General features: G+C 50.6%; 1 protein-coding gene across 1 annotated transcript in view; it reads left to right on the forward strand.

The window, feature by feature from the left end:
• The window catches only part of LOC144108657 (uncharacterized), a 48,432-nt gene that overhangs the window by 20,170 nt on the left and 5,689 nt on the right, over positions 1 to 22,573 (forward strand). Inside the window, exons 3-8 of the mRNA XM_077641838.1 lie at positions 157 to 308; positions 1,579 to 1,738; positions 6,403 to 6,555; positions 8,337 to 8,567; positions 19,297 to 19,565; positions 21,384 to 21,655. Coding sequence (XP_077497964.1) covers positions 157 to 308; positions 1,579 to 1,738; positions 6,403 to 6,555; positions 8,337 to 8,567; positions 19,297 to 19,565; positions 21,384 to 21,655 — 1,237 coding nt within the window. The remainder of the gene's footprint in view (positions 1 to 156; positions 309 to 1,578; positions 1,739 to 6,402; positions 6,556 to 8,336; positions 8,568 to 19,296; positions 19,566 to 21,383; positions 21,656 to 22,573) is intronic.

Genomic DNA, 22,573 nt, shown 5'->3' on the forward strand with positions numbered 1-22,573 from the left:
GAAATGGCCTGCATTCATTATCACTCCTGCGTGTTGCCCTCGAGCTTAGGGGGTTTCTACCTCTCACAAATTCTCTTGAGTTCACGTGCCGACAGACACACCGGTCTATAGATAACTCCGGAGAAGAAAACCTCTGCGGTGTCGCCGGGCGTGCAGAACCGGCGCCAGTTCGAGGACTCGGTGCTGGCGTGCATCCGGTACGGGCTGCTCCCGGAGCCAGTGCTGATCATGTGCTTCGAGCCCCCACCCAAAGGGCGCATGGCCTTGTCCGGCCGGCCGGTGCGCATGAAGCTCATGGAGGCAGCATTGTGAGTGGACGCACTGAGGGAACGCTGCAACGTGCGTCGGTATTTGAACACACGCTGCTCGTGGCACTGCCGTGTATATGTTCGGAAACTTTTTTGACAATTCCAAAGGAAAGGGTTTACTTTTCAAGGCTGGTGCTGGGGTGCTTGAGTGCGAAGTGTTGCCGGCGAAACTATGACACCACGGATGACGTTTGCTGTTGCTGCATGCAAGACAGGGAAACGATAGAGCATATTCTTATCCAGTTCAACTTCCTCCAGCCCTGAGTGCATGATATCGCCCCTAGGACAACACTCAAGAACGAAGCGGCAGACGCCCCTCAAAGGAAGCCCTCCAGCCAATGGCGTCGACCGTTTCTCATGACACCATGGGTAATACGATTACGCCATGGTTATTCCCCGTTCAGCTGCCACTCCCTGCGATTTTGCACTAGCCAGTATAATGAATCGATCAAGGAGAGTCTGTCGACGCCATTGCCAGGAGGAGCCCCTATGATGGGCATTGGGTGCTTCGTTCTTGAGTTGTATCCTGCGGTGGCATCGTGCACTGAGGTTTAGAAGGTCTTACGCGGGATAAGTATATGTTCTATCGTTTCCTTGTCTTGCATGCAGCAACAGCAATCTTCATCCGTTTCGGAGCGAACTTGGACGCGTTGTTTTTTTTAGAGGGTCATACTATTGGGGAGTAAGTTTTAATATCACTTGTTCTTTTTTGTTCGCTGTTACTTGGCTACGCGCAGTTGCTCATCTTGTCATCGAAATTTAACGGATTCCTCATTTCTTTATTTTTATACATTCATTCCTTGGATTTTGCAAACGAGGGAAATAACAGATGCAGCAGCAAGATGCCTGTAGCATATATTTCACAAATCGATTAAGGGGTAAAATCCTCCTTTCAGGATAGCGTACATGTTCAGCACTAGCCTTATCAGCTTTTTCGTCACTGCCAGGTTATGTTGCAAGCACCCTTCGCTTCATGTGATAGCCAGACTGTTATTACGCAAAAAGGTTAATTAATTCTTGCGAGAATGGATTATTCAGGCAGCAATTTCTGCTTTCTTGCTCATCGGAGACAGTGCGAAATTTAAGCTAGCATTTTTGGCCATTCATTTATCGGCGGGGACAGAATTGTAATTGTTAGGCTTAATTCAAACGCCCGTAAAATAAGAAATCTTTATATATACGGAAGCCGAAGCAAATCGCTGTTAGCTCGCGTGACCTCCTGCAAGAGTACATATGCAGTGAACAGAGCACCTTATGGTGCGCGGCGCAGCTCTCATTACGTGCGGATCAAGGGGAGGCCCGACCTGGCTCTGGAGACTCGCAAGCGGACCTTCACGGGCACCGAACCCGCCGACCTGCTCCTGGAGGAAAGCATCGTCTCGCCCATGTCGGCGCCGTTGTCACCTGCAGGCGTCGCCAGGCCACCGCAGGCAAGCACTCCCAGCCTTTAGTTTTCTCTCGTGCCTGCTATGCATGCGAGGAGCTGCTCAGGTTATCTGCCCACTGGAATGTACCACAGTCCCGTCCAGAAGAAGCGCACACTTGGTTGCCACTGGAACCATTGCTGTTAGCTCGGGCCGTGGGAAAATAGAGCAATCTGTGGTTTTGAATAGCCCTCGATGCGTTGTACTATTGGGGACAAAATTTTCCTGGACGCACGACTGATGATACTGGCTTATTGGTGCGAAGTGTGCAATTGTTCGCCTGATTTCACTATCACACATTATAGACTCCAAGGCCTAGTTTCATCTGCACAATTAGGATCTGCAACCACCGGCTGCCAACAAAGCTATTTGCTTTTATATTCAGTCGCCTGTCCTGAGCATTTGTGTCCCCAATAGTACTTTTCAGTGTGCGTACCGGGCTCCCCTGACTACTAAGCAGCGCTATAGACTTTTCCATCAGGTGAGGAGTATATAGAAACGGCTCCTCTCTCGGCTGTTGCAAGCCGGTTCCGCTGCCGCTTTCCCTGCGCCAACGCCAACTGTACACAAGAGCACAGCGAGAAATTTGGCGACGCCTAGGAAGGAACAATGAAAAGTTCTGTACATCAATACCTATCTGTGACATAGGCAAGATACGGTGGCGCTGCAGCCCCCATTGAGGGTACTGGTTGCCATTGGGGCACATAGGAAGCTAAATAAAATTACCGGAATATACGTTTTTATTTTACATGGCACGCATGAACTCGACTTTGCGTTAAAACCTTGCGAGTGCATGTGAAAAAAAATGTGGAGGTATGAAATGTCATATCAAAGCCGATATATCTATAAAATTCTATGATATGTGTGTTTTATGCGGGATCTACCCTGGGGTAGCAAGCAGGCGCACTGCCCATAAAAGCTGATGTAAAGAAAACACTGCAATGCAATTTTATAATTTCACGCTACATCTATGCAGTTGGAACCTCAATAAGAGCTCGTGAATGAGTCTCAGAACATAAAGTGTAAATATATAACTTAATTTCAAAACCATTTTTTTAAAACGCGACGACAAATGCATGCTCTGTCGTCGGCCACACCGCCATGTCAAGGCTCTGAGTCGCCTCAAAGTCAACTGACCGATCAACTATTCCTGCTATTATGTTTAGGTGAATTTTAAGCTGATATAGATCTCCAGTAGTCCGCTGACCCATAGAAAAAAAAAGCCGTTAACCCTTGTGCGCGCTATTATACTGGGCGGAACTGCCATAGCCGAATGCTCGGTCGGAAATCCTCGCTTGAAAGGCACAGTGCTTTACCAGTCACGATCGGAAAACCAAAATGTACTAGACGTTTCATCGTCAGGATCTAACGAATCCACAGGAGCGGTTGGGAAATGCAGCACTTGCGGACTTTAGCAGTGAAAATCAAACGCAATGAATACATGTAGGGGTGCCGCTCCGTAATTCATTGAAGAAGTCACCAATAATCACTTTGAACGCGCTGTATATAAGGAGCCTCTGCGGAAATACGATGGCCGAGCACCCAACTGATACATACGCTGTCAGGCCGCATATCATCGATATACAGGAAGCAAACACGCACCGGAAGTCCCACAAGCAGAACCACAGGGAGCCAGAGAGATGCCGGCGAAAGTGGTCCTATATACGGAAAAGATCAACAGTGGTTATGTTGGCTGAAAGGACCTCGAAGCTGCATTAGACGATCGCCATTGAAGTCTGGAATTTTCCATCGCAATAAGCAATCGGTCCTGCGATTTCCGTATGTAGTGCAAGATGAATTAACAAAGAAAACTTATAAAACCGAAGCACTCGGCAGACAGCAATGAGCTGATGGTCCCACTGCTATTGAATGAAATCTATACACCAGATTAGCCCATGGAATCGCTTGGTCTAATGTGGATGCTGCGACGCGCCCGTCTTCAGTGCAACGCTGCATGCGATGTGCTGCAGGGTCCGCGCATGCGCCGTAAAAGTGTAGCGCATGGTAGATATGTTGTTATTGACGCTAGCGCAGCAATTAGGCACCGGGAGGGGAATGAAAGTTTCGACGAAGTTCATTTTGGTTCGTCTCCGTGTTCTCCGTCCACTCTGGTCGCGGCGCGCCGACAGCGGGAGCTAAAAAGAATTTCATTCTAACTTGCAACCAAAATTAGGTCTCTATGGTCCTAAAGGAGAGCGGTATGTCAGGCTACACTACGAGTTTAGCGTCGTCTGATAGGAAATGGGTCATTTTCACCAAAAACAACGCTTTCTTAAACCAAAAAACTGCGTAGAAGACAGGTACACGTGGCGCCGACATTTGAAGATTCCTGCAGCTGCGACGAGTGCCGCATTTATGAGCTTTCGGAGGAACGCTGTTTCGCTTTCTCGATTGTCAGTTGCCGTTGAAATACGGGAAAATCAGCGTGGTGACCATTGCCGACAATGCGAAAAGTCTCATAATCATAACAGTGCAAAAAAGACGACGGAGAAAAACTAAATTCCAAAACACGAGCGCTGAACCTTACGCCTCGCATTCTGCGGAATCAGGTCGCGTATAGCCGTGGTACTAAGCAAGCTTACAACCGCAAGCAATAAAAGCCATTCACACTTTGTGTGCTTGACGTGGTCGGTGAAGCGGTTCTGTTCTCACTTCAGCCGTCGAATTGGCTACTTTTGGCAAGAGGCGGCAGTTATCCAATTGAAAATTACTTCTCTTTTCGTAGCGAGAGCCGCACTGGGCTCGAGCATTTCGCGGTGCAAGGGAGAGGCCAGTAGTGCGCATGCGCCGTTACCATGGCAACCGGAGAGGAGCAAGGTGCGGCGTGCGTTTCGCCATCGCTGCGGCCGCGCGCGCGTTCCAACGTCGAAGCCGAGCGCGACTTCACGCCGGTAAGCAGTTCTGCGCATTCGCCGATACCATGGTAACTAGAGAGACGCCACAGCTGCGTCGCGTTCTCCGTCGCCCTCTATCACCATAACCGCGCGTCGCGTGTGCAGCATTGCTTGTAAAAGGCGATGTAATGGGCGTCTGTATCACAGCGTATGACATGCATGCAGAGATGTGGAGTCCAGCCCCTGCTAAACGACGCTACAGACAAGAGAAGATTAACTCCTCCGATCCTGAGGTTGTCGCCTGGCAGTTGGCTACTCATTAAAGAGGGAATGACCGTCAGAAGGCGAAGGAATCAGCGGAGACGCCCGAACTGAGAGAGAAACTCCTTGCCAAACGGAGATGCCAGACTGCCGAGCGTCATAGACGGCGCATAGCCGCCGAGATGGAGCGTATGGAAAGCGTCAGTCAACGGGAACTAACAGAAGAGGATGTGAAGGCCCGTTGTGTGACTGCTCACACTATTTGAGTTTCCGAGAAAAAAAGCAGAGCCAGGAAAACGTACCTCTTGCTACGTATATCCTGGCACAGCCGAGCTAAGCCACTGCCATTTTTTTTCTTTATTACGTGCTCATGCGGAAACCCGCATGCATACATAGTGTCAGCGCGTGAAGTGCGATGCGCAGTGGAAATGTGAATATGCTTTTAGATGTACTTAAAATTTAAATACATGAGAAATACCACATGCCCTAACCATCACCTGTCATTTGGCTCATTAACGAAAAGTTCGGATAATCATGAACACATGCACAGGAGAGGCCGGCACAAAAGGCAGGGTTCTTCGCGAGAAAAACGATCAACCACCTGATGCGTAATCGTCTAGGCTATGCTTGTATTCTGGAATGTACAGTGATGTTTCTTTTGCTTACAACCCAGAGGAAGCAATTCACGAACGTATAAATCGCTGCGACCCCAGCAGAGTCAACCACCATGGTTGCCTGCGATCATATTTACTGAGTAGTTAGTACAGGGGGCCTTTTGATGCGAAACGCGCATGCAGGTTTACACTCAAATGTGACCCTGGATGAAATACGTCACTGTGCAACTGCTGCCCTCATGCTTTTGAGGATCCCCTCGAAGCGTACGCTTACAATTTGCGACAGCACAGAACGCATTGAAGGCCACACGCTCGCGTTTTCGTCGCCGATGTTTACGCGTGCGAGTGCGATCAGCAATTTCGTCTGCAGTCTGCGGCTGCCCTCGATAAATTCTCGTAGATTCTTTCGCACCCACGGGGCCTATTACAGCTTACACACGCGTTGTGACGAGACGCAGTTTAGCGCGATGCAGCGGATTGGCCCCATCGAAGTAGTGGAAGGCTGAGGCGGCGGCCTGCACTTGCACTTTGAAGCCGTGACCGCCGGCCGGTTGACTTGCGGTTTTCAGTTTCCGGCCACGTTTCTGGTCTTTGGAAGTGGCGCTTCTAACTGGTTGGAGAACTCCATGCCGAAGACGTCATAGAAATGAGATCAAGGCGGTTCATTTTTTGCAGGCACTTAAAATGTGGAAGGCGTTGGGAACATTCGCAGCAGCGCAGCAACATTTCGGAGTATGAAATAAAAACGTCGGTATAGTTTTCCCCGAAAAATAACCCATTCGTCTTGCTTTGTTTGACATCTTTTTTTTTAGTGTTCCTTTAAAGGGCACAGTTTTTCGCGTCACGTGGTGTCGTAGCCCAGGGGCGCGGTTTCCCTGCGCTTGCGCTGCTGGATACCATGGTCTATATTGACCACGTGACAATATCGAAGATTCATAGTGGGAAATTCATACTCCTGCAGACTGCCCCGTCCGGGGCGTTCCTGGCACCCGGAGTACAAAAGACCGACACTGCCCGCTTTCGAGGCCAGGAGGACAAGGTGACAAAGGCGCAGGCTGTGGTCAGGGGATTCCTGGCCAGGCGGGACTACTTCAAGCTTCACGCAAGGCCCAAGGTATGTGCAGCGATAGGCTACGAATGTGACTCTACAGGCCTTTTCGCGACCCACGGGACATGTGGCATTTGGGCTGGGGCGAAAACGTGCAGCACTTTCGTACATTAACCCTTTCCAGCCCACAGAGAAGGTGCTTCCGCAGTACAGTATCGAGCATAGTGACAGCCTTCCGTCTTCTTGGGGGGAAAAGCTGCACAGTGCTCCTGTATTACGCGACAGCGTATACAGCTAGATCAGTCGAAAAGCAGTCGTGACGTAGTAGTAGTCGGCGCCGCGTGTCGGAAACAACTGGGGGTGAGTGAACAAAAAATGGCATCATGGTAACTGTGGTTGTAGTGATTGATCATTGATTGGTGTGTCATAGGCGATGACGAGTTGATTAAGTCATTGTAATTATTTAATTCATTAAAGTAATGAAAAATGAAAAATATGGAAAAGGGGGTTCAATGTGTTAAAATGCTGAGAATGAAAAAGCCAATGCTTGATGATGCTAATTAAGAAAGTTTATAGTGTGCAATTGAACTATTATTTAATTGAGACAACTGAAAACAAAAATGAAAAACGCGTTCAAAGCTTTTTCCGACGGGCAAGGCGTCGCGCCGAACGGGCGATGGCATTCCGTGGACTCCCTGGCAGTGCTGGAACAAGCTGTCGTGTTACACTTTTAACAGGAAAGCTTAACCTTCCTCCAATTTTCTTGTTGCTGCATCGTTGTTAGCATAGGTGGGCAGTGATTGTGCTGGCTAAGCGCTCGTCCTGTCTTTTTTTGCCCTGTCTCAGTCCTATGCGCTAGTATTTTTATTGAATAATGAACCACCAACTAGCCCAGCTTTCTACCTTCACTTGCTAAGTCAGTAGCTTGTTTGCGGGAAAGAGCATTTAGTAACAAGTTCATTTTTTTTACTGCTCAATTGGTTTCAGCGTGCGACTAAAGTGGAGTTGCGCAGTGCCTTTAAAGCATGAGGTGGGGATACTGAGATATGTTCCCGCCAATTTTTTTCTAACCCTAGATTCGCATGACAAGGGGTAAATCTTCAAAGGCATGGATGTGGTATTTCTGCAGAAGCCAGCGTTAGTATCGTAAGGCAGAAGAGTAATGTCTTGTGATAGCCACTCCTGTATTTCATATTTTTTTTTAGTTTTCTAGCTTATGAAAACTCTGTTTTTGAGATTAGAACTGGGGCACCCTTTCGATACAAGCCCGCTTCAATATCACCTCAATGTCCATTTAAAAGAGTCTGCACAATATAATTTTCGGAACTGAACAGTTTCAGAGGCAAATCCGTTGGCGTGGCAGATTCTGCTAGCTGGGGGTTTTTCTCCTGGTGGACCTGGCAACTAGGCGCTGTCGGGAACGTGCCAGGTGTGGTCGCTTGCCCAGGGTTGGCGTTGCACTTCTTGGCTATCATGCAGGCCTTGTCGCGGCAATGCGAAACGTCTTTTGAGTTCTTGCATATTGCCACCTAGTGTTGCCAGGTGGCGCAAGCTGTCCGCGAAGACGATGAGGTTGCGATCGTGCTATCGCGGATCGGCCGCCATTACCGTCTCCTCTTGCCAACTCCAGCTGTTGAAGCGTCTCTCCGTGAGAACTCCGTGACAATATAGTTATGTTTTTTCCAGTTAATCGGGGATTGCTATGTATTGGAGGTTCAATTCGTGATATAGCCGTACGCCCCTGAAATCCTCATTCTGCTGTTAGACGCATGCTATCTCGCGAAACTGGCTCGTTGTGTAATCACTCCTGAGCTTGAAACGTCGGGATGTCTCCCTCTTGTCCGCAGCCGCCGGCGCTGCTGCAGGAGGGCGAAGAGCAGCCCGTCTCCCTGGCCGCCATGGAGGAGGCCTGGTGCGTGCAGCGCTCCCTGCAGGCGCTGCCAAAGTTGCCCGACAGAGGCCCTCACCGGTCCTCGGCGCTGCTGCTCGTCTGCGGCGGTCTGGGGCCCGACAAGCTGCTGGACTTCAGCTGCGCGATCCTCGGCTACGGCGTGGGACAGCTCTGGCGCTGTGGAAAGGTGCGACCGCCGTCTATTCGGAGCAGCCAGATATGAAGGAAAAGTTGTGATTTTCAGGGGAGAATGAAGTGCATGCGGAATACAACAAAAGAGGCGTCTGTCCTGCTCTCCGTGGTCTTCCGTCATCATTTATCGGATTACTGCGCAGCTTGTTGAAGTTCGCAGCTCAATAGCAGAGCCACACAGCATTATGCGTACAGTTATGACTTGCTTTCCTCCTGCTTGAAGATGCAGGTAGATATGAAGAGATATTTAGCTGTGCGGACGTAATGTTTAGTATTTTGGTGCGTTATGAGCAATCTAGACCCAGGTGCCCTAGTCGCAAATACATTGAGACCCTTATGAAGCGTGAGTGTTTTGAAGCTGCTGTATATAGGATGGTCCCAATAAACGAAAAGAGGTCAGTTCGAAGGAGACCGTAGGAAGTGTCAAACCTTTCCGCAGAAGCTGAAGGAGGATAGCGCGCAACGTTTTGCATTTTTGCGGATCGCTGTTTTTTTGATCTCGTCTAAGACGATGAATAGATTACTTTGACAGCTTTTGGCTTTCGAATGGCTCAGAACGAACAGGGCACTGGCACCTTACAGCCATGTCGGAGGTTTTCACTTTGTATCAGTCAGTCACGCGCATTTAATGCGTCTCTGAAATATGACGACTCTAGCCGAAGGTCGGTATAGGCATGACGTTTTCGCTGTGCTCGGTGGCTCTCGGCATCTTGTCGTTGGGTAAATCGCATTGCTCCGATAAATGACGTTTTTCTTCAGTTCGCTAAGAGGAACTACTTCCCGCTATTCTGACGTTCAGTCCACATCACGGTTATCACTGTGAACTTCAAGCCTCTTGCGCTGCCGTTCCTGCCGTCTCGTGAGCCTGTCGAAGAATGGTACCCTCGCCACTGCGGTCGGTATTTAGTTCCCCACAGAGCACACATGAACAGCATGCTCAACAAGACTGCCTGCGTCATCATCCAAGTTGAGTGCAGCAATCCCAGTTACTCTCCCCGACTACATTTTGCTTTCTTTCGAATCCCATCTGTCACGTTAACAAGTCATCTGTTTTTTGTTTCCTTTCTACCATGACCCGCTCAGCACCATTCTTTCCATCCCTCCCCCTCCCTTGGTTTCCGTTTTGATACCCATAACCCTCAGCTTGTCGTACTGCATACGCAGCTCATTCAGCCTCTTAAACTTATCTCATTTTGTCTCTGCAGCTCACTGCACGGTCCTTTAATTCCAAGCCGGTTTGCAAGGCTCGGAATTTAGGCCTCAGAAGTGAGCACTGGAGACTAATCGCAAATTATGATTGAGGAACTAAATAGGCAAAGCAGATCATGTGGAGAAAACGAAACTAGTATTCTAAACGCAGTTTACAATAGACAGCAGAGTGCTGGAAGAAGTTAGCGAATACATCTACCTTAGGCACTTGGTGCCACGGATTCAGACCACGGAAATGAAAGAACTAGGAGAATGAAAATCGCTTGGTGTGCGTTTGCAGGTATTTTAGAGACGAGACATAAATAGCGTCTTACAGCTATTCCTCAGAAGGAAAATTATAAAATTTGCATGTTGTCAGTACTGATTTGTGGGGTAGAACGTCTTAGGCCAATGAAAAGGCTTAATGTTACGCTGAGGATAAATCGAAGTGGGCTTGTATCGATAGAACACCAGCTCCTGATCACAAAAACGCCACTCTTACTGAAAACAAAACTACTGTAAGGTAGAAAATAGCAAGGACCAAAATACAGTTATCGCCGCCACAGGCCAATCTCGCAAGCACAATCGTGATGACGTCATAGGACGAGAGACGCCACCTTGGAGGAATTTTCCTTCCTACATGGAAACCGCGGAGCTCTGGGGCCGACAAAGGAAGGTTGCGCGGTTCGATTTTGAAGTAAGTTTTGTTTTAAAACCGATAGTACACTTCTATCACACAAGGAAGACAGACAAAAGACAACCTGAATGTTGGAACCCAAGAAAACCGATGCTAAGCGGCGCCACAGGCGGCCAGGAGAGTTTAGATTTGTGATTGCGCTTCGCGTCTATGAGTTGTGCGTGCCCCGTGGTGTTGTTTTTGACGCGCCTCAATTTACAAGCGCCGAACAGCAGAGGAACTCCAAGTGCCGCTTCAAGTGCTAGTTAACCTTTGAAGGAGCCTCTTTGGGCTGGTCAGATGATCGCCACGGTCGATGAAAAACTATGATGACACGATGGTCGGTGATCGTACAAGGCAGCATTGGTGTCTTCGCACGCTCGCCCGGCGAAACATTCCCGGCTGTGCCAGTCAACTTCAAACTACTGAACGAAAATCGTTTATTAGGGACGGGAGACAAGATACCAGGCAGTTAAGAAAAATTGCTGATGGCCTAGCTCTGTTAGGCCAGGGTATACGTAGCTAAAGCGCGGAGACTTCTGCATGCATCCGAAGAGTGCATTCACTAGACGCACCTTTATTTATGGTTAAATCTTGAGCCATCGTGGCGGAGTGTAATAATAAAGAAAAAAAAGCCATGCTGGAAAAGTGGTTAGCGTCTCCGCCTCAAACGCCAAAGGCCCTCGTTCGATTCCGAGCCTCGGCACAGGTTTTCGCTTTTTTATTCAGTGAGTGGGCTGGGGGTTTCAGTGGCTCCCATAGATGTCGCCACCGAATACGTTGGCTAGCGGTTAAGCGCAGGCTGTTAAGGCCTGTTGATACTCCGGCATAACGTGCGCGCGCGCGCTGCACGGCAACGTCACGTCGGCCAAAGCGAGACCCTCTATACTCCAACTGCGCTTGGCCGCCGACGCGTTCGGCGGCTTCGGCGCACTCTGACCGCACTGGTGGAGACTGGAAGCATGTCTCCATCTCGTGCCGAGTGCGACATCCGCCGCCGGCCCGGCCAGACCGATTCGGCTCCGCGGCGAGGTGCGCGTTGTGATGTCATTCATAGCTTCGGTAGTTGGGCGGAGTTGTTCTTTTCGAGCTCTCGGCTAATTTAATCCATTCACAATACACATCTGAAGGTACATGCAAGAGGGCGAGAAAGCCCGATCCAGTGGACCCCGTAGCTCCGGAAACGCTCGGAAGCCGTTGAAGCATCGTGCGTTGGCTTTACATTCAAGCCGCCAACTTTAAACGCGACCGCCCTTGAGCACCCATCCGTTTTTCCAGGCAAAAAAAACAATAACCTGGCCCTTGCAACCGTGAGAGACCTCGACGCCGCCTTCTGCACCGTGCAACCGCGCCGTTCAAGGAATCACAATCCGTTGACCCCAAAGCTCCGACTGGCCTCCGACGGGCGCGATGTGCCGACCTTGTCCTGGCGCCTCGCGACTTCCCGAACTGGGGTTATGATAATTAATTTGCAACGGCTGCTCACGGAGGAAGAGGGAAACGACCCGCCGGCGTCTACCCTAGCCGTGCTCCCTCAAAAGCATCGCATGCTGTGTGGGGCTGAGGTCGCTGAAATGCCGGCCGGAGTTTTTGCGAGAACTTCGTCCTCGGGTTCGGGAACGGGATCCATCGTAACGCTGGCAAGACACCGGTGCGAACGTAAACGAAGCGACGGTAGCGACCCCTAATAGATGCCTTCAACGTGCGGCGGCGGTAGCTTTCATTTCGGCTGCTGCTAGACCACACCGCTAGCGACCACAAATCACGGAGTCTGCGTTTACGTCACGTTTCACGTCACTCCATCCTATGACGTCATAAGAGTGCGCCGTGACGTCATAATAGTTCTGGAGTTTGAATCGGAGCGGCGGGAAAAGAGTTTTCAAACTTGGAATCCAAATTTCTTTGAAATAAGTTCATCTTTCGCTCCCGCAGAAGCGGCAACAAAGCCATGAAATGCAGAATATTCATATTCTGCTAACAAAAAAAAAATTCGATAGTTCTCCTCACTGTCCATTTATACTTTGAGGACACAGTACAGTAAGGTAGGGAAAGGAGCGTGATTGGAGTAACGTTAAGGGACAGGAAGAGGAAGTGATATGTCATTCTTCATGAGCCCTGCTCTCTAGTTGATTCGGGTATCCGATGCCTTGATCTGATGCCCTTGTGTCGTGTTGTGCCTAAGCAGCTCTTTGTGTCTCGTGTGTTTTGGCGTACCAGTAATGGTGCAATAAAATATTTGCGTGGTTGCAAAGATGGATTCAATACTCTTTAATCATAGCCACTGCGGAACTTCACGCACATCCGTGTTCACAAAGGAATTAAGGGGAGTGATCTAGAATTATAAGATACACTTGCGTAACAATTGGCTAGCAATGGAGCTACTAAACTGCAGGAGGGTGCCAAAAACTGTGGACAGAGCTCAGATGGCCGTACAGCCTACAGGTCTAATACAGTTATTCCACGTGTCTGGACACTCGGAAATAATTTTGTGGCTGCAGTAAGCAGCTCTTATTTTGGCAAATAATTACGTGAGTAGAAAAACAACCAGTTTTTATAACACAGTGAAGTGACATCGATGCCCATGATGTTTCAAGTTTCGAGCTTCGATGTAGCGCACATCTGGGGGCTTTCAACTTTAAAAACGAAAGCTTTACTGGCCACGAACTTGCGATTTCGCTGTGGCGGCGCTCTGAGGAGGCACAGAGACAGACCTTGAGCCGTTGCCTAGCAACCGCCGCAGCTGGTCGAGCGCCGCGCGCTCGCCGTGCCATCTGGCATGACGTCACACCGCGCGCCTCACCGCCACCGTTTGGTATGACGTCACACCGTCGTTGCGCTCGCCTCCGCTCGCTTCGACACCTGCGTCGCGTGTGTGATAAGGTGTCACAGGATTGAAAAAGAGAGCTGGCGTGCGCCGCGACCACAGTTGAGCTGACAGTACGGATGGCGAGAATTCTGATAATCTGAAGGAGGCCTGCAATCCGCAGCGGAACGAGATGAAGAGGAAACGAATCGCCCAGGAAACGGAGAAACTGCGCGCCGGACAACTTGCTAAACGCCGTGAATATGCCGTCGCGAGACGCGCACGTTATGTGTCGTCTTTAATGCATCAACAACATAGCTAGACAACCAGACTAACGTGGACTTGCAATCCAGATTAAGCAAGACTAACCAAGGTATGCCTTAGCTTTCGCTACGTATATCCTTGCATAGCCGAGCTAAGCCACTGCCAGTTTTGTGCTCAGCCATGCAAAAGATAGCCTTTTCCTCACTGGAGTACATAAGACAAAAGAACGCTGCGAACCTGAATCATCATCATATTGTTACGTAGTGGTGACGGCATTCGGGACGACAGCAGAAAGGCTTTCAGAAGAGACTTGCACCCACAAAGAACTGAATGGCTCGGCGGAGTAGCAAAAAGCTTACTCGGCGGTCGTCGAAGGAGTGCCTGCACTTCTTGACAGCACTCAGTTTAAAACTGGCAAGGAACCTTCGAGATAAGGAACCAAAAGTAACTACAACAATCTGGGAAAATGTGGAAGCTGTTGCGCGGGGCCACGATCAATCGAGTAAGTCACGTCGCATCTCGTGTCACACAAAAACATTTTCAAGCCGCCTGCCAGCGGGTTTTCGCTTTAAGGAATGAACACTACAAAGATGCACGGCGTTACTCCCCTCTAAAATAAGAAATGGCTCCATGGTTTACAGCAAAAATAAAGAAATGCAAAAAACAGGAAGTAAACACAGAAGAGAAAAACACTGAGTCTGCAAACACAGAGCATCCGTTAGCGTTCATAAAAGGGCTTGAGGCGCACGACATGCACAATCTATGGCGTGAACGGCGCCGTTGTACTGCTATCGCTCCGTCGGGGAACCCTTTGTAGTCAAGCTCTCCAAGCCGACGAAAGATCTTGTGTGTGTCAAAGTAGCTGCGGAGGAGCTTTCCACGACGTCGGCGGCAGCGAAAGGTCGTTCACACCCATACACTGCCACCCGGCTTGTATTCTGCTTGATGTCGGCGTAGGTTGTACCGCCGGGCGTTGGTGCGTCTTGGTGATCTTTGTTACGTAATCAAAACAAGAGTACAGGGTTCTTCTGCGCCCTGAAGATAGGCGGTGATGTCGCTGTTACCTTCATCTGTGACGTTCGGGAGCATGGCGCAGAGCATGGCGGTTGCCTCCAGTGACAAGCTTAAACGGCGTCATCTGGCTCGTCTCCTGCACTGCGGTGTTCTAGGAGAAGGCGACGTAGGGGAGGATGACGTCCCAAGTCATGTGTCCGGCGTCCACCTACATGGCGAGCATGTCAGCGACAGTATTCTTGGTCTGCGGATGGTACGCAGTAGTTCGCCGATGGCTTGCGTGGTTGTAGTTTAGAATGACCTGGGTGAGCTCGGACGTATATGCTATTCTCTTATCCGTGATGAGAACTTCTGGGGCGCCGTGACGCAAAACTATCAGCTTAGAGGCCGGATCCCTTCCAATATTTGAAATTGCTTGCTCGGTGGTGGTATGGGCTTCAAACGTCTAGCTTCCTGATCGGTGGCTTCTTCGTCGTTGGCACTGACGGCATGTTTTGATATACCGTGCGACGTCGACGATTAACCGGGGTCACTAGTATTTATCTCGAATGCGATGAAGGGTGCGGGTAAACCAGAAGTGTCCACCTGTTGGTTCGTCTCGTGAAGCTGTTCGTAATGACGAGGAGGTACGCGCTCTCGTTGGGGGGTGAGCTTCTACACGAGCATGCCATTTTGCAGACACAAAAAGGACAAGCCACGCCTGAAACTGCTGTGAGCAAAGAAGCCTTGCCGACCAGATACTGGATGAGAAGCTGTAGGTCGCAGTACGAGCGTTGGCGCTGCGCGAAGTCGCCGGTGATTATTGGTCCCAAAAAGGCGTCCTCATCGTCCTCTAGATGGGCAGTACGCATCGGTGTGCTTGCGTCCAGATTTGTAGACGACGTTGATGTCGAACTCCTGGAGGCGCAGGCTCCACCGAGCGAGGCGGCCGGAGGTGTCCTTCGAATTGGCAAGACTTCACAGCTCGTGGTGAACGCTGACCTTCTTGAATGATTGTCCGTTCAGGTAGGGAAGAAATTTCGAAGTAGCGCAAGCAATGGCGAGGCACTCCTTCTCGTCCGTCGAATAGTTAGCCTCAGCCTTCGACAGAGAATGGCTTGTATAGGCGATTAGTTTCTCCAGTCCGTCCTTTTTCTGAACGAGGATGGCGCCAAGGCCCACACAGCTAGTGTCGGTGTGAATTTCAGTGTCGGTGTTTTCATCAGTGTCCGAAGACCGGAGGATGCTGTAAACGACGCTGAACTTCCTTAAGGGTTTCCGCTTGCGAAACTTCGCATTTAAATGGCTCGTCTGCCTTGGTCATCTGGGTCAGTGGCTCGGGGATGGGCGAAAAGTTGTTGACAAATATTCGGTAATACGTGCACAGTCCGAGGAATCTGCGCACGGGTTTTTTTGTCGGTCGGTGGCGGAAACTGCGCAATAGCAGCTGTTTTCTGTGGGTCTGGGCGTACTCCCTCCTTGATAACGATGTGGCCTAGAAACAGCAGCTCTTCATAGGCAAATGTGCGCTTCTTTGCTTGCAAGGTTAGTCCGGACGACTTCATTGCTTCTAGCATTGTTCGAAGCCTTTTCAGTGGTCACGAAAGTTCAAGGCGAAGACAACGACGTCGTCTAAGTATCTGAGGGATAGACATTCTTCTTCGTTATGTTCTTCAAGCAGCGGTAATCGACGCAGAATCGAAGTGTGCCATCCTTCTTTCTCACCAAAAAAACCGGTGCCGCCCAGCGGCTCTTCGACGACTCCATGATGTCGTCGTGAGGCATTTCTGCCACTTGGTGCAGGACGGCTTTGCGTTCTCGCGCCGACACACAGTAGTACGGGCTTTGGCGAAGAGATCAGGCGTGTTCGTTGGTTACAATGGCGTGTTTGGCAGTGGTTGTTAGTCGGATTTTTCATGACGACGAGAAGCACTCGCTGTAAATATCAAGAAGGTTGCGTACTTGATCCTGTCTGTTCCGGGGCAGGGTTGATGTCTTTATGGGAGAGTTCTCTTGGTTAGGCGAATCTTCTGCCGATCGGTCGGAAAGGGCGGAGGCGTCTTGTACGTCGGATAGTTCGAAGAAAGCCATCGTCGATCCTCTGTTAACGTGCCGGTATTCTTCGCTGAAGTCCGTGAGCAGCACCTCAACTTGGCCGTTGTGCAAATGTGCATTGCCTCTTGCGGCGCAGCTTCCTCGGTCTAGAAGCAACTGCGTGTTCCCCTCGATGATGGCTTCAATGTTATCGACTTTCGTGGCGTATATACGGTGACTATTACGCTTGAGCGGACTGGGACGCTCACTTGTTCCTGCAGGACACTCAGGGCAACGCGACGTTCCAGGGTAGTCATCAAAGAGATGGCCTCGTCCGTCGAACACATGATCAGCTTGGATCGCAGGTCGATGATCCCCTGATGCCCATTATGCCCAAGGTCACTTCGCGGGAACATTATTGTAGCATTAGGAAGGTCGCAGGATAGGTATGTTGGTTAACGGTCACTAGCGCAGTGAGGTGAGGCGTAATGAGGTGACCTCTTGCGGTGCGGATTTGTAGGCCGTCTGTAGCAGTCATGACTTTGACCTGCGCGGCGAATATTCTATTCATCAACGAATAATCGGCCCTTGTGTCTACCAGAGGAGCAACTTTCCAGCCGCCGATAGCCACTTCCAAGTCGGATATCCTGGCTCTTCCGTTGCACGTCACCCTCGGCGTCGGGTCACGCTATTTCAAGTATGTGGGTAATGGGCAAGGCATGTCGTCGGGGCTATTCTGGTTGGCGGCGTCGGTCTGAACTCTGATCGCGTCGTGGTCGACCTCGTATTTGTATGCGGCGACGGCGTAGCGGGTGAGGCGTCTTCATGCAGTGTGGTCGGTGGAGGGTCTTGGGCGTTTCGCTCGTGAGAAACCCTACTTCCAGAGGTTGCTGTCTTCAGCTTCCCCTACGAAACCTGGGAGACCTTATTCGTACAGCTGCTGCGTATCTGCGATGTGGCGACGCGAAGCGCGAGGCCGACGGAGATGGTGAGCATAAAAGGCGGTTCGGCACATACTCCTCTCGACGCATGTAATCGTCGCTTTCTTGTGGGCGCTTGCTTAAGCGTGGTCGTGGTGCGTCATCAGCAAAACAACGAAAACCGACACGTAAGTACGAGCAGTGACAAATAATATTTTCGGCCTCGCTGCAATGGAATCACTGTGGGCGGTTGTCAAAAGTCCTCCAGGCGTCGCATTTCCTGGGTGTTGAGCGTCGCTCGTAGGCTGGGCGGGCGGGGGCTATGGGGCGGCATTTTGGAACGACTGGTTCACGTCGAAGAGGAGGAATACGGGTGTCGTTGGGGCTGAGGACTGCATATTGCAGCGGCGTAGGTCATGGCTTGAGGCTCTGCTGGAGGCGTCGATGACTGGGATCCCAGCGCGTGCTGCACTTTTTTGCGGACGGTTCCCCAAGGGTCGCTACTTGAGGCAGGTTGGAAGATGGTAACAGGCGATACAGCTATTCCCGTACAATGTCGCGGATGACATCCCGCAGGTTGCCTCTGAATGCTGTGCCATCTGAGAAGGTTGTAGAGGTCACTTGAAGCAGTCGAGGGAATGGCGGGCTGATGCTTCCAAGGTTTTCTCAATGGTGGCCGCTTCTCAAAGGCATTGAGCGACGGTCTTCGATCGATTGGGAGTCAGACCACCGAAAATGCCTCTTTAGCGCCACGCATCGAAAGTTCCACGTTCTTTTCTTCCGTCATGTCAGGTTCGGCACATAGAAAAAAGGCGCTTCAGGTCTTCTACGTATGCCGTCAATCTCTCATTCGGGTGCTGGATGCATCTCTGTCGAAGCAGCTGCCCTCTTTCTTTCTGGCGATGTTTGTGAATGCCTTGAGAAACGCTGGCCTAAATAATTCCCATGTTGCCAGAGAAGCTTCATGTTTCTCTTACCAAATTCAGCCAGGGCCTTCCAGAGCGAAAAAAACATGCATCAGTTTCGTGTGGTCATCCCAACTGTTGAATACGGCGACACGCTCGAACTGTCCCAGCCATTCTTCAGGATCCTCGCCCGGCGAACCGCTGAACGTGAGTGGCAGTCGGGGCTGGTGCAAAATAATGGAGGCTGGTGTCGTAGCCATGGTTGACGTCGGCGCTGAGGAGTCTTTCTTTACTCGAGTGTGGTCCGGTAGTAGTCCTTATTAAGGTGAACCTCTCAGGATACGACGACTGCTTCGCGGTTCATCTTCCATTGGTGCAGCTTCTACCACTTTCTCGTGATCTGTTTCTTGGGGGCGGCTCGGGAGTAAGAGACGGCTCGGATGGCAGAAGGAGCGAGATGTTGCTATTGCTGCCGGCGAGACCTGTTTTGCTTAAGCCGCGTGTAGAAGGTAACAGCGCCCGTGCTGCGACAACGCGGAGAAGCTGGCTGAGCATGCGCTTAGCAGTGTCCCTTCCGATGGTTGGACGGACGCCGAGGAAGATGAGGGGCACGCCCTCGTGCCGTGAGTACATCACGAATTTTCACCTCAGGCAGTTTAAACGCTGCGAACATCGAAAATTGTACATCTTATCCAAAAATTTCCAGGAAATGATTTTTTTATTCGTTTAGTTAGGCTCTTAGGAACCCATTGAAGACCTAAGCTACCGAGTGTTGTGTGTCTGAACATGCTAACATTTAGAGCGCTTCGAACGCAACGACTGCAGCACTATATGATCCAGAAGCAAGGCCAGTGGCTTGAGAACTTCACTGACAAGGACTTTTACTGCTGTCGTTATAAAAGGCTGGCAGGATGGCCGCCACAATGATCACGTACGCGCAGCTTCCGCAACCCCGGCACCAGCACGCGGTGACCTGCCTGGGCGGCGCCCTGTACGTGCTGGGCGGCCTGGACACGCGAAACAGCCGTCGCGGGCTGCGCTTGGCCACTAGCAGCTGCTTCCGCTACCAGTTCCTGCCCGACGAAGACCAGGAAGCCTCGGCGGGCCGTTGGGAGCGCCTACCGGACATGCGCCACGCACGCATCAACCACGCCGCGCTGGCGCTCAGAGGGCGGGTGTACGCCATCGCCGGACAGGACGAGTTCGACGTGTGCGTAACTATAACACGCGCTTGCCTCTCCCGTGACACAACTGCATTGTTGCGTAGTCTTGTGGGTGATTATAAGCAAAAGGATGACACTCCGATGTAGTTGGTTCTTGAGACCTGAACGGCTTGAATACGACGGACAAAGCGCCTGGTGAGTGTGCGCATCTCTTTCTTTGTCGTCGTCGTCTTCGCTCTGTTCATGTCTTAAGAAATTCTACTGGAGCCATATATTGGATCGCACTGAATACCATTCTAGCCGCGTATCCCAACTTCGGTCTTTTTCGGGGTCAGCCGGGTGGCCAGAACGATGCATAGGATGTCCGCTCTGCTCTGAGCGTCGGAAGGAGCCAGTGCGTTGAAGCTGTCGCAGAGCATGCCGCAGTGAAGGCATGTTAGCAATTTTGCTTCTTACTGAAAAACAGAACACGACCAAAGAAGAGTGCGGCCATCAGTTGTGCATCAGGTGCTACATTAAGGAGGTAATCAAAAGCCCCTTCTTTCATCCAGGGACTTGAACAAGCACAAACGTATTACAGATGCTTTTTTCGCGTTTAAAAAGCCACAGGCGTGCTTAAAGAACAGCATGCAGTGACAAATCGGGCCCGCTGCAAACGCCGATCGCCGGTGGTAAATAATGGTGCAGCTACAATAAACGTTTTTCCTAAAACTCGCGTCCGGGAAACTTTTATCCCCAGTAGTACGTACACTGCGCGCTGCAGCAACCATGATGTGCACGTGCAGGGCTCCCGAGCAGAGCTTCCTAACTGCAACGCCCGCTCGGCCGTTATCTTGCCGGCGCGCTGTGATGAGATGAGGCGCTTGTCGACTGCGTTCCTGACGAAGGACTTGTTAATATGCGCATAGGTTTAGTTCTTGAATGCATTCGCTTGCATCCGAATGTGCTCGGCAAGTTTCTCGGTCCGCTCAGCGTTATGCGCCGAGTCATAGGGAGCCGTGAGCACAAGTTACGAATAAAAGAGGAGCAATATAAAAGGTTCGAGTTAACGATATCGTAGCCGATATGAAGAGGGGGAGATGGACTTGGACACGACATGTGATAGTGACTGATTCTGATGGTAGTGATAACGACATTCGTGTGCACAACGCTGTGTAGAGGGTGTTTCACCTGACAACACAATTTTAAAAATAGGTTTTTTGGGCTGGAAGAGCGTTCGTTTCGGCATAGCATTGTCAAAGGCGTAGTATATCACAATACAGCTAAGATGTGCTGACCAGAAAAATGGTTAACTAATACCGAATAGTTACCTTGCTAACTGTTACTGTTAGCCTCCTTAATTACTGAAAAGCGTGTAGTCCACCTCAAGTGATATCTGATTCAGTTTTTAGAATTTCAAAAACGCGGTTACCTTCGGCGCTGTGGCTCAACAAATTACGCCTACATCACGCCAAAATACATGCGCTTTCGAGAAGCTTGTAGGCAAAGCAACCTCACCTGTGCACATGACTCGTCGAAATGGCCAAAATTCACAGGCCACAGCGCCGGGGTTAACTGCGTTTTCTAAGGTCTGAAAACTGATATGCATATTACTTACGGTGGGATACATGCCTGTCAGTAATTAAGGAGGCTAAAATTAATTAGTTGATAAATTAACGATTCCATATTAATTAACCAGCCTGCCTGTTAGCATGTCTTAGCTGTATTCTGATGAACTACACCGCTGACAATGCTATGCCAAAAAAAGCGTTGTTCGACGCAAAAAACCTCTTTTTAAAAATTGTGTAAAATCTCAGGTGAAACATCGTGTATAATCTTTTTAGGCCTTCAGTGCGATCGTCCTAAGACAGGCTCGTTTCGGTCAGGTTCCTGAGCTCGGTGGAGTGGTACGAGCCCGGAGCGAGCTCGTGGACCGAGCTGCCGTGGCCGCTGCCGTGTCGCCTGTCGGCGTGCGGCGTGGCTGCATTCCGCGACTCCCTGCACCTGGCCGGCGGGTTGGTGCAGGCGCCCCGGCATCCGGACTGCCTGTACGTGGTCTCGTCGCTGCTGCGCTGGGACGCCGGTGCATCCCGGTGGCAGAAGGCCGGGTCTAGCCTGCCTTCGGGGAGGGGCTCCCTGGCACTCGTCGAGCACAAGGGTGCGTGCATCTTCACCGCTCACTGCGCCTCCTCGGCGGTTTGTCGAGCGCCAGTCCGGCTTTACGAAAAAACAGTGTGTCTATAGTACGCCACTGAAAAGAACCTGCGTAAGGCGTTGTGGACTTTGCAGCGTCCTGCTGTGGCCGTGGCATAATAGCACCTGTCGGACACTGCGTGAGCAAAATGGTTCAAATTTGGGCCATTTGGATGCTGACGATTTTCCAAAGAACGCCATAGCATGTTGTATTTGCGCGTAGATTATACTTAATCTCGCAAGGTGTTTGCAGCGCTGTACAAGGTAGAGCTCTCTCGTCCAGTAAGGGACGAGGAAGGCAACATGTAGTCCCTCAGATATTTGTGCAGTGTGGTGACTGTTTTTCAAACAGTTATTGCGCTAATAGGAAAAGTAGTTCAGAGCAGAGTTTTCAAAGCACAGCCGGCGTTTCATTCACTGGTTAAATAAGCAAAGTATTCCACCGCCCTCCCCCTCCCACCCCTCTTTCCCCCGATGAGCCGGGCACCAGGCCAGGGGAAAGCCAGCCATTGTATCAACGTTGGGCATCGGGTGGCACAGGCAATCGGACCTCGCACCTCCCGCATACAAGTCAGATTATCATACTGCTATAAACTTCTAGCTTTGACGTAACGAAACACTATGAGGCGGCTAGTTTACAACACGACGGGAACTGCTTTTGACTCGCTACTGTACAGTGCCAATACAGTACGAAAGTCTCTTGTTCTGCCATCGGCAGTCGCTTCTGCTGTTCCTCACATACTCCTTAGTATTGGAAGCTGTACTCTGCTGCACGGCGTAATAAGAGAGCGCTGCGTATGTGTCACGAGGCATTATGGCAGTCACTGTGGACTTCGAGAAACGCGCTCCCTAGCGAGCTCATTATGCAAGAAGTACTGAGGAG

Source organism: Amblyomma americanum, chromosome 10 (assembly GCF_052857255.1).
Source record: "Amblyomma americanum isolate KBUSLIRL-KWMA chromosome 10, ASM5285725v1, whole genome shotgun sequence".
Taxonomy (NCBI): Eukaryota; Metazoa; Arthropoda; class Arachnida; order Ixodida; family Ixodidae; genus Amblyomma; species Amblyomma americanum.